General features: G+C 44.5%; 1 protein-coding gene across 1 annotated transcript in view; it reads left to right on the top strand.

Annotated features, from left to right (window-relative positions):
* Positions 1 to 1,421: 1,421 nt before the first annotated feature.
* ADSS2 (adenylosuccinate synthase 2) overlaps positions 1,422 to 12,351 on the top strand; it is a 40,669-nt gene continuing 29,739 nt past the window's right edge. Inside the window, exon 1 of the mRNA XM_037069554.1 lies at positions 1,422 to 1,696. Within this exon, the coding sequence (XP_036925449.1) occupies positions 1,514 to 1,696 (183 nt within the window). The 5' untranslated portion in view covers positions 1,422 to 1,513. The remainder of the gene's footprint in view (positions 1,697 to 12,351) is intronic.

The following is a 12,351-nucleotide window of genomic DNA, read 5'->3' as shown; positions in this document are numbered from 1 at the left end:
CATTGAATAAAAATAATCAAGTGCTCTTGGGGACCAATGGAGAACACTGGTATTTATGTGATTTGGAAGACACTACATTTTATTTATTTTTTAAAAGATACTTATTTAGTTTCAGAGAGGGGGGAGGGAAGGAGAAAGAGAGGGAGAAAAACATCAATATGTGGTAGCCTCCGTGCTCCCCCTACTGGGGACCTGGCCTGCAACCCAGGAATGTGCCCCGACCGGGAATCGAACCTGTAACCTTTTGGTTTGCAGACTGGTGCTCAATCCATTGAGCCACAACAGCCAGGGCTACATTTTATTTTTTTTAAGTATGTATTTATTATTTTCTTTGTTGTTGTTGTTGGTATTTGGGATACACTATATTTAATGCTATTCTACACCCACTTTCCCCACCCCCCCGAAACAACTTTATATCAGAATTATATGTCGTAGTTCATTTGTGTTGCAGTTGGAAGATTAGGTCAGCAGTAGATATATTCCAGAATCTGGCTGCACCTGAAGCGCTAACAGGAATGGAATATACATTCAGAAGAAGGCTGAGCTGTTGACTCAGAATGCCTAGATAGCAATTCAACCCTTATTAGAACAAGTTAGCTTTTAAATCCTGTAAAGTAAGGATAAGATAGTATTACGTACTTCACGTGCTTGTGGAAATTAAAAGAGCTAAGTGCATCAGAGTCTGACGTCAGTAATAATACCCTCCTCCCCGAGCCTCTCTGTTAGTAAAGTGTAAAATAGGAAGGGCTAAGACTTACTTGATATCCAGACTTTCAGATCTTACATCCTCTACCTTATCGCTTTACTTTTGAGTTGACCCTTTTCCATCCCGGTCTGCATTTCTGTTCTTACTTCTACTCCTTTTCTTTCCAATTCGAAAGCTGTGTGTTCCGATTCCACCCCACTTGTATTATGAAATTCTACCCTTATATTTTGTACACATTCTTATCCCTTTATAAAAACAAATCATTAAAGAATAATTTACAAATGAACGCTTTCAGAGACTGAAACTTGCGTGTAGTAGACGCTATGGCCGCAGAATAGGTCGCTTAAGCCCAGAGCGTTGCATGCCGGGAGTTGTAGTCCGACACTCCGGCGCTCACCTCCGCGCCTCTCCAGTTTGAAAAGGGGAGAAGGCGGGTAGGCAGAGCTATGAGGCGGCAGCGCGCTCAAAGCCCCGCCTCTGGCCCTTCTGCTCTCCGGGTTCGTTCTGGAGTAGCGCGCCAGGCGGTGGGAGGCACGTGGCCTCGGTCCCGGGTGGCGGTTGCCACAGCCAGGGCCTCGCCCTCCGGGTGGTGCAGCGGCCGCAGGCCTGAGCGGGGCGGTCTTGGTTTCCCCGCCCCCCGAGAGGGGCGGGGCCTGGCCGGAGGGCGGTGGCCCGGAGGGGCGGGCCCGGGGGCGGGGCCGGCGCCGGCTCCTTCCTCTGCATGTGGCGGGCGGCTGCGGAGCAGTTCCGTTCGCGCACTCCTCGCAGTCCGCGTCTCCTCCGGGTTCTCCTCGCGTCACTGGAGCCATGGCGTTGGCCGAGACCAACCCGGCGGCATCCTCCCTGCCCAACGGCGACTGCGGCCGGCCCAGGGCGCGGCCCGGAGGAAACCGGGTGACCGTGGTGCTCGGGGCGCAGTGGGGCGACGAAGGCAAGGGGAAGGTGGTGGATCTGCTGGCTCAGGACGCCGACATCGTGTGCCGCTGCCAGGTGAGGCCACCCGGCACCGACGGGAAGCCGGGCCCAGACCCTGGATCCTCGGTCCAAAACAGTGTCACCTTGAGCTTCCCTCCGCCTGCTGGGGGCCGCGGCGACGGGGAGAAATGGCGGGAGGTCCGGGACCCCCGACCCGGGGTCTGGGCGTGCGCGGGTGGGGTGGCCCTGGAAAAAGATGCGGTTGACCCGGAGCCTCCGAGGGATGCGCGGTGCCGGGAGGAGCAGTATTCGGTCCGCGGGCCACGGCTCAACCCCAGCTCTGGGGCCCGCGCGGGGATGGATGCGGTCGGAGTTGGAGGGGCGACCGCCCGAGGCCTGCTCCTGGCTGCGGGCGGAGACCAAGCGGGCGGCATCCACTCCCCATCCCTCGCCCGGGGAGATCGAGCGGGAGCGGATGCTTCCCAGGCGCCCTGCCATCCAGGTTCGCAGTCTCCCCCACCTGCAGGCCCAAGGTAGCCGATCTTTAATATTCCTCACGCCCAGTTTGTAGACTCGAAAACCCAGCCCTGGGCTTTGGGCTGTCTAATGGCCCCGTTGTTTTACTCCGTACCCTGTATGTGAACATTGAGGCGAGATTATTTTTACTTGTGGGTCCCAGAGGACGGAATCCCGGTTTTCTTTCTTTTTTACACCTGCGAGGCAAGGAAATACTGCATGGATGTCAGATCTGCTATTTAGAAATATTTGCATTGCTACACTCACACGGAAAGTGAACTTTCGGGAAATAGAATGGCAATGTACTTCCTACCGAGAGACACGTGGTTTCAGCGTAAGCTTTCTTCCTATTTGTCCTTGGCTATGGTGCAGCCTAGAGGCCCGGCTTTTGTAAAGGCTCTTAGGTAACTATTACCAATTTCAGAACGAGAAGTAGTTGAGCAATAAGCAGTGATTGTACGGTAGCATTTGAAGTTAGCCGGTGTCTGTTTAGTTTGCAAACCACTTCTTCAGGAGCAAACAGGACACAGTAGGAGGATGCTGTGCCGTGTATGTTCTAACAAGTTAGGAGAGACCCGCTTGGTGGGAAGCTTTCTACCTAAAATTGAATAAATACCATTTGAGCGTACTGAAACAAGGGAGTAAAAAGCTGAATACAAGTATTCTGACTTACCACCTTGTTGTTTATTTTTTGCATCCAGAAACCCACCCTCCCGGTTCCTCAGCTAAGATAGCAGTTGCCCAAAATGGCTCTTGCTATTACTACCAGCACCGCTGCCTCCACTGCAGTCTTCTGTCCCTCCGCCCCTCCAGCAGCTCGTCTCCCTTCCTTAATAGCCCTCCTGAGAAGGCGTTGGAACCGTGGCCCCCGCTGCCTCCGAGCAGCCCCAGCAGCCCAGTCTTTGCCTTCCTTTTGTCTTCAGACTAGATCTGGCTGTGCTGCCGGGGAAGAAGTCTGCGGACTCCTAACTCTCGCTGGGTGGAAGGGGAGAACCAGGGGGCCTGTCTCCTGCCCACTCACTCCTGACCCTCTTCCTTATCTGGAAATAAAAGAACTCAGGTTGAGCTGCATTATAGCTTGTAAGAAGGTTTTGGGAATGGTATCATTATAGCATTTATTACAGTCCCTTTGAAAAATAGTGGAATTAGTTGGTAGATTGGAGATATTGCTATGCTGCTGTGAAAGCAATCTTGAAGGAGGTCATGGACCAATCTACTCTGATGCCCTTGGGAAGTCGACAGAAGTCATTGAGAAGGAGCCAACTTTGGCTTGACAATGTTAGCTGAAGATAGAGGAGGAACATACAAATAGCCTCGTTCGGCAGGCTTTCCTCCCCTGTAAACTTTGGACTGAATACTTTCCTCCTATGATTCTAAAATCTTTATCTTCCTTCAGTGCCTTTAAAGAACTCCTATTTTGAGCTTAAATTGCCCTGTTTGATGATTCAGGTTTTGTGTATCACTGAAAATATATACTGTGTTAGAACTGAATATTTTTTGTCATAGTCATTCCATGGACTCAAATTTTACACGGATTTTTTCTCTAGAAGTGGAACGTACAGTATGTTTCAACACAGTGGGAAGGTGCCCACATGGAGCATGTAGCCAGGGGGACAGCCACTGTGGAAATAGTTATGGCCAGGGTGGGGACGGAGAAGGCTGCTGGGGACAGGTTTTTTGAATGGTTAAAGTAAGAGAATAGGAAGGCCTCTCTTTCTGGTGGCACAAAAGTGGTTTTGTCGGGAAGCCTATTACTGCTTTCCTCCCTAAGTCCTCTCAGAGTAAACTGTCATACTTTATTTCCTTCCTTTTGTTGAGTAGAAATTACAGAGGTTGGTAACTGATTGCTGTTTATACCAGATCTTAAGCAAGGGCTTGTTTATTGTTCTTGGAGAAAGCAAGCCTCGTAGTCTTGGTTACAATACAGACGTGAAGTTGCCTGTGATCAGAAATGGGAGAACAGTATTCCCTTTCTTTGCATTCCGCCCCCAACCCCCAGGGTTTTAAAGTTAGTATAAAGAGAAAACATTAACTAAATTTAATTATAAAAGGAAAGTGTATCCTGTCACTTGGCATATATAAGAGCTTGCCATGAAAGTAAACTCAATGGAAAAAAATGTTAATTTGTAGCTAGAGGCTAGTATCTGCAGAAGGTGCTGAAACCAGCTATTAAAAGGTGATAAAGAATTGTAAAAGACACCAGCAGCAAACAGACTTTCTCCTTGAACTAATTGGAAATAGTAAAACAGAGAGTTATTTAATCCCTTGACGTTACACAGCTAAAATGATTATTTCCCAAATCACTACCATTATTTGGGAGATGGTTAGAGAGTTCACATTTAAGGTAAACCACCATTCTTCCAGGTTTATAATAATTGCTAATTCTGTGTCTGCTGACTACTAGCAGGATTGCTTTTTACACACGTAGTTTATAGCATTTCCCAACTACATTACGGTATGCTAGTTTTTTCAATACTTGGATAAAACTTGCTTTCTTGGATTACTGTGCTTTCCCTACTAGTAATGTGTTTTCTCGAGAAGAGGGTTGTTTCTTTTCTGTTTTCTTCCATAGCACCCAGTACTATGTGAGGCAGAGAAGAAGTAAATACTCAACGTTTATTGGGTGATTGCATCCCCCCAGGAGATTTCTTTGAAATCACAAGTTTAGCTCTGTCTTGTAACTTACTTTAACACCTCCTGGACCATTTCATTGACCGTTAGAATGAGTTGAAGGTGGGATCCCCCACATTTCTTGGATTAAGGTAGTATCTGAACTATTTTCTTTACATTGTACCATTTTGTTCAAAGGCTTTAACAGTTATATTAAAGTCTTATGTCTTGCATCTATGAGGAAATAGATAACTGATCATTTGTTTTTAGTCTGTTTCCTCAGTATAGATCAGTTGAGTACCATGCAATTACGGTGAAAAGTTTTTCTCTGCTGAGCACAGACAATATAGGTGCTAAAGTCTGGTCAATGTAGATGTCCCAAGGTGTCCACTATTTAAGCCTATTGTAATGTACCATCATGTGTACTTCGAAGGCATAAAGTTTTAAATTATATGGGCTCATCTCAATGGTATCTGAGCAATGTTATTTGTTTTTTAGATGTTGGTGGGAATGGGTGGGTTACTTGGATAGTTTCAAGTATCTGTAGGAAAAACTGTTGTCAGAACAAATCTAGGATGCACTGGTAAACTTAATAGCTTACTTAATGTAACTGGATACAAATGTAGCTGCATTACCTTTCGGGGACTGTGTCAGATTTTGACACCAAATATTAGTGTGGGTGAGCGCCGTACTAGTAAGTGAAGATTGGTGATTGTTAGAATGCTTTTACCAGTGAAGGCAATTGAAAAGAACAGTAAGTAAATAGCCCGTGGCTACTCGGGCTCCAAGATGGGCTGCTTCCTTACACTGAATGAACTTTTAGTCATATTTAATTCAGTGTAATATAATTCCTGCTTAAAAAACAGGAGCTCTCATGACATTTTTAATAGCAGGGTTTTTGTCTGTATCAAACGTTTTATATGTGAGAAAAAACTTTTTTTGACTTGACATCTGCCATTCAATTTCAGTGCATTTTAAAGAAAACATTCATAAATGTAATGATTAGGTGAGCTTGTATGAAGCATTTACAAAGAGTTGCTTGGCGCCCTTGGTTTATGCATTTTTTTGCTTGCATGGCTGATCCTCCCACCCGTGACCCTGGTCATCTCTGATCCTTGTTCAGTGGGTGTTTATTGATAAAAAGTTTGGGGCCTAGAGCCTGAACCTTCTTAATTAGGAACGTACGATCCTCCAAGGCAGTGGCCCTTCTGCTTCCGCTGTGAATTGTTTCATAATGGTAATTTAAGGTATAAAATACAGGCACCTGAGATTTTTATCACTTTTGTGACACTCGTCTGTGTATGAAACTGTAAGGGGAAGAGGGCTACCTTAAGCTTTTAGAAGATAACTGAGCAGTGCACTCCACGGTCTCTGCTAAAAAGAAATTCAGATACCCTGTGTATGTGTTCCTATCTGGTGTGTCTGGTTACTGTCCAATAGTTTAATTTGATCAACTTACTGGTAGTAACTTAATCTGCTCTGCTTTAAAATAATAAGCTAATTGCAATGATCAGAATGTTTTTCACAAAAGAGAAGCCATCCTCGATCATAATTACTTTATTGCCATGGATCGGCAAGTGTTTTAGTTTTGGCAACAGTGAAATGTTTGGTCTAGAAAGACAGACTCAGTCTTACAGTTTCCACCAAGAAAGCAGCACAGGTAATGAGCACTGACTCAGAAGGCTGTTAGGTTCCTAAGAAGCTGGAAGAGTCTAGACAAGAAGTAGGAACCTTTTTCGTTGGTGCTGGCATAGTTCACAGACATTAGGTGTGAGGCGTTGCTGCTCTTGGCCACAATCCACAGATTAGAGGAAAAATGTCTTTTTCCTGTGGCACATACTGAATATATTTTTATTGCCCCATTGGAATATGTAAGTATATATATATATTTCAGTTTCATTTTGTATTGGTTTGGGGGTACAGTTTCGTAGTCAGACAACTGGACACTTTAGAGAGTGCCCCGCTGATGTTTCTCGTACCCCAGCTGGCACAGACATAGTTAGTGCAGTATTATTGACTGTATTTCGTACAGTTTCCTTACTTCCCTGTGACTGCTTTGTAAGTATCAATTTGTGCTTCTTAATCTCTTCCCTCAGTCCCTCGGCCCCCCAGTCCCTGCCCGGCAACTCCCTGTTTGCTCCCTGTGCCTATGAGTCTGTCTTTTTGTTTGTTCAGGTATGTTGTTTAGATTCCACATCTAAGTGAAATCATACGGTGTTTGTTTTTCTCTGACTGACTTATTTCATTGAGCATAATACCTTCTAGGTCCATCCATTCTGTCACAAATGGTGAGATTTCATTCTTTTTCGTGGCCGAGTAATATTCCATTTACGTATATACCACTGCTTTTTTATTTACTTGTTTGTTGATGGATGCTTGGGCTGCTTTCATAGCTTGGCTATTGTAAGTAATGCTGCAGTGAACACAGGGCTGCATAAATTATATTTTATTGATTATGCTATTACAGTTCTCCTGGTTTTTCCTCCCTTGCCCCCGTACCCCCAGCACCCCCCACTCCCTCAGGCAATCGCCCACCATTGTTCCTGGCCGTGGGTTAAGCGTATAGGTTCTTTGGCTGCTCTGTTTCCTGCACTGTGTACTGTACATCCCCGTGGCTATTCTGTAATTTCCTATTTGTATTTCTAAATCCTCTCACCTGTTCACCCATTTCCTCATAACCCCCTCCCATCTGGCAGCCGTCAAAATGCTCTCCGTATCCATGATTCTGTCTCTGTTCTTGTTTGCTTAGTTTGTTTTTTATATTCAGTTGTTGGTGTGTATTTTTTGCCATTTTGTTGTTCATGGTTTTGATCTTCTTTTTCTTAAATAAGTTCCCTTTCACATTTCATATAATAACAGTTTGGTGGTGATGAACTCCTTTAGTTTTTTTCTTGTCTGGGAAGCTCTTTATCTGTCCTTCGATTCTAAATGACAACTTTGCTGGGCAGGGCAACCTTGGCTGTAGGTCCCTGGTTTTTATCACTTTGAATACTCCTGGCCAGTCCCTTCTAGCCTGCAGAGTTTCTTTTGAGAAAGCAGCTGGCAGTCTTATGGGAGGTAGTTAGTTAGTTACCCCTGTAGGTAACTAACTTCTTTTCCCTTTCTGCTTTCAAGAGCCTCTCTTTATCTTTAACCTTTGGCATTTTAATTCTGATGTGTCTTGGTGTGGACCTCTTTGCATCCATCTTGTTTGGGACTCTCTGTGCTTCCTGGACTTGCATGTCTGTTTCCTTCACCAAATTAGGGAGGTTTTCTTTCATTGTTTTTTTTAAAAATAGATTTCCAATTTCTTGCCCTTTCTTTTCCTTCTGATACTCCTGTGATATGAATATTGGACCTCTTGAAGTTGTCCCAGAAGCTGCTTACACTATCCTCATTTTTTAAATTTCTTTTTTCTTGTTATTCTGATTGTTTTTTGCTTCCTTATGTTCCAAATCATTGATTTGATTCTCAGCTTCATCCACTCTAACTCCACTGTTGTTTCCCTGCGAATTGTTCTTTATTTCACTTAGGGTATCCTTTGTTTCTGACTGGATCTTTTTTATCTGTTGAGGTCTTCACTAAGTTCCTTGAACATCCTTATAACCACTGTTTTTGAACTCTGCATCTGTTAAATTGCTTATCTCCATTTTGTTTAGCTCTTTTTCTGGAGTTTTGATCTGTTCTTTCATTTGGGCCGTGTTTCTTTGTCTTGTTTTGGCAGCTTCCCTGCGTGTGATTCTATGTATTAGGCAGAGCCGCTTTGACTCCGTGTCTTGGCAGTGTGGCCTAATGTAGTAGGTGTCGTGTGGGGTCCAGTGGCACAGCCTCCCTATCATACAAGCTGGGTGCTCAGGGCACACCCTTCGTGTGGGCTGAGTACACCCTCCTTGTGTAGCTGAGCCCTGGTTGCTGTTGGAAGATCAGTGGGAGGGATTCACCCAGGCCAGTCAGCTGCAAGGCCTGGCTGTGACCACTGACCACCACCCTTCACCCTCCATGGAGGATCAGCTGTGCAGGGGCAGGGTGGTGGTGCTGTGACGTGGTCTGTAGCTGTCCACTGGTGCACTGGCCCTGGGGTTTCCTGGATGGTGGAGGCCAAGGTCAGCCCCCACCTGTGTTTTGCCCAGGACCACCCTGCCTGAACTATAAAGCAATATTTATACTTACATTGCTTTATATAAGAGATGGCTGCTACTAGTGCTGGGCCTGGGGCTCACTGAGGCCAGCTGTTGCTTGTTTGATAAGATTTAGGAAGTTCCACAGCATGACCCAAGACTGGCTATTTATATGAAAAAGCAGCTTGGTGGCCAGTAACTTGGGTGGGACTCAGTCTCTGGGGACCTCCAAGGCCAGTCAAACAGTGTTAGCTAAGTTGATGGAGTCTCCAGTATGGCACCAACTTGCTGGCTCAGTCTGGATGGATGTGGTTTCTTTAATACCGTAATTGTCAGACTTCCATTCACCTCAGTTTCTGATGGTTCTTAGTGATGGTTCTGTATTTTAGTGTTAATTTTATGTGGTGTGTGAAGAGGTGAGCCTTGTCTGCCTACAGCGCCATCTTGACCAGAAGTCCTCCGTACCATTTTTTACCTTGGTTGTGTCAATGTGCATTTCTACCGACAGAGCACAAGGGTTCCCTTTTTTTACATCCTCACCAGCACTTGTTGTTTGTGGATTTAATGATAGCCCTTCTGACAGGTGTGAGGCAATGTCTCATTGTGGTTTTAATTTGCATATCTCTGACAGTTACTGACATTAGCATCTTTTCATGTCTATTGGCCTTCTGGATCTTCTCTTTGGAGGGGTATCTTTTTAGGTCTTCTGCACATTTTTTAATTGGTTGGCTGTTTTTTGGTGTTGAGCAGTATGAGATCTTTATAAATTTTGTATGATAACCCCTTATCAGATGTATCATTGGAGAATGTGCTCTCCCATTTAGTAGGTTGTCTCTTCATTTTGTTGATGGTTTTCCTTTGCTGCACAAAAACTTTTTGGTGTGATGTAATTCTATTTGCTTATTTTTTTCTTTCATTTCCCTTGCCCTAGGAGATATATCAGAAAAATGTTGCTAAGAGAAATGTCAGAGATTTTATTGCCTGTGTTGTCTTCTAGGAGTTTTATGATTTTGGGTCTTACATTGAAGTCTGTAATCCATTTCGAGTTTATTCTTGTATGTGGTGTAAGAGGGTAGTAGTCTGATTTAATTCTTTTTTGCAAGTATCTGTCTGATTTTCCTAGCACCATTTATTGATGAGTGAACCACATTGTATGTCCTTGCCTCCATTGTCAAGTATTAATCGACCGTGTAGTTGTGGGATTATTTCCGGGCCCTCTAATCGGTTCCATTGATCCATATGCCTGTTTTTATGTCAGTGCCGAGCTAAAACTGACCTCTTGGCTGATGTTCATTTTGAGCTGCATCATTACAGTCCTGTGTTCATCTGTTCAGAGCAAAAAGGAAAAGAGACGGCGGCATGTAGACTGTTTCAGAGGCCTGACTATTTTAGAGGTTTGGGAAATGCCCCTGGGCCGTGCCATGAAATTTTTAGCCCTGGACGGTGGGCCGCCACTGTTGCTGGAAAAGACACCTTTGTTTCAGGGTTATAACTCTGTCCCAGCAGGAACTCACTTCGTCAGGGGAGTGGTTTGGGGAAGAGAAAGAGATAATAATAGCAAATTCAGTTAAGGATTAGGAGTCAGTGTTGCAGACTAATGTTATTTTATTGCCCTCCAAACTTTTTCTTTCTAATTGCCTCTGGACCTTTGGAGCTTCTTAGTTAGAGATTTACACACAGCAACATTTCCTTGTCCAAACTTTTATTCCATACTTGGGCTTGACAGCCTCTGGTTCTTTGGAGCCACGGAAAAAAATTTTCAAAAATACTTGTTTTCTGACTTTTAGAAGCTTACAATCAAATGAGGAAGCAAAAGCATATGTGGAAAAACTGAGAACAGTACAAAATAACTAAATATTAGGATATCACCTTGGTATCCCGCAGTACCACGTGTTAGAGTTTTGTTCCTGACACCATAAATACTCAAATGTGAAGTTAATCATTTTTGTATTTATTTATCATCAGTGTAGGGTGTGAATTTAGAGAGCCAGCTGTATACACACAGTGAGTTTGTTTTGTCAGTCGTTGGGATTCTTTGTTGGCCAGCAATAGAAAGAGTGGGTCTTAAGCAAAACGGGCATCTGTTTGAAGGAGGAGCGGGCTGGTCAAGCCTCCTCTGAGCGCCCCAGACAAAGGCAGCCCTGGGGTGTCAGCAGCTGGAATTGGTGGCCTTTCTCTTTAGGACGTTCCCTTAGGTGACAGGGATCTCAGACTCCTGAGTGTACCTTCTTCTCTATTCAAATTGGTTTCCCCGTGGGATCAAATTACTGTGGCCCCAAGGGGTGATTACTAGGACTTGCCAATAAGAGAGTGGACGTGGAGAAGAGGGACTGAGTCAAATTGCTATTCTTCGGCCCTTTATTTGTATAACAATGAACATACTCTGTTTTTTAAAAGTTACATAATGTATAACATACAGCTTTGTTAAGTAAAAGTATTTGTTAAATGCTGCATGAGTGACTGGTATCATAGTGTTTTGGGAATTTAACAAAGCAGCAGGAGATAGCTACATGGAACTATGAATAGGAATATATGGTTAAACACTACATCTGGGGAGATAACTTATCAATTTTGGCTTGGGGAAGTTTTGGAGTAAGAAAGGAATAGTGCATCTCTGTTAAAAATAGAACAAAAATACTTATCTTCCATCATCTGTATAGTACATCTAGCCTCCCAGTGCTGACTCATCATGTTTCATCATTAAACATGATTCAGTAAGTATGTCCTTGCTACGTATTACATATGCCCCTGCACACCACATGCAGTGGCCATGAGGAGAGGTTCCACCGCAGATGTGGAGCCCGCAGCCGGTTCAGAGCGTCTGCCCTTGCAGTTGTTCGGTGGGAGTGGGGAGCAGCGCTCATGGGAATGTCTCGGATTTGCCCTCCGCTAATACATGTGGCTCTCCCTGGACCAGTGTCATCTGTGTCCTCAGCTCCCAGGGTGGATTTTGTATATTCCCCACAACTTATAAATATTTTAGGTTAGCATCCAAATAGGCACTTCAGATTTGAAGCTTTATTGTTACATTTTGTGAAATACGACACTATACTACAACTTATTTTCCATATAGATTACCTTGTCAAGAAACTCCTTATGGCTAACTAGATCGTGCTCAGTTTGCCCAAAGAGTCTTCTGCACCGCATGTTTCATGATTGGGGCTGTCAAACCCTACCTTCCTCATAGGGCACTTGTGACCAAACTCACTGATAAGCACTAACACTTGTGACCAAACACACTGATAAGCACTAACGTTTCCCCCCTTGGCTCCTCGGTAGGATAATCCAGGGTTATTCTGGGTATACCTAACCATATTTTCATATTCTATTGAACAGAATTTAAATGAGAATTTTACAGCCCTGGCTGGTGTAGCTCAGTGGATTGAGCGTGGCTTCGAACCAAAGGGTCCCTGGTTCGATTCCCAGTCAGGGCACGTGCCTGGGTTGCAGGCCAGGTCTCTAGTAGGGGACCATGTGAGAGGCAACCACAAATCGATGTTTCTCTCC

The sequence above is a fragment of the Sturnira hondurensis genome, unplaced genomic scaffold (assembly GCF_014824575.4).
Source record: "Sturnira hondurensis isolate 20B ecotype Veracruz unplaced genomic scaffold, ASM1482457v3 Scaffold0018525, whole genome shotgun sequence".
Classification (NCBI taxonomy): Eukaryota; Metazoa; Chordata; class Mammalia; order Chiroptera; family Phyllostomidae; genus Sturnira; species Sturnira hondurensis.
The sequence above is the reverse complement of the archived record's forward strand: the minus strand, read 5'-3'. Positions and strand labels throughout refer to the sequence as shown.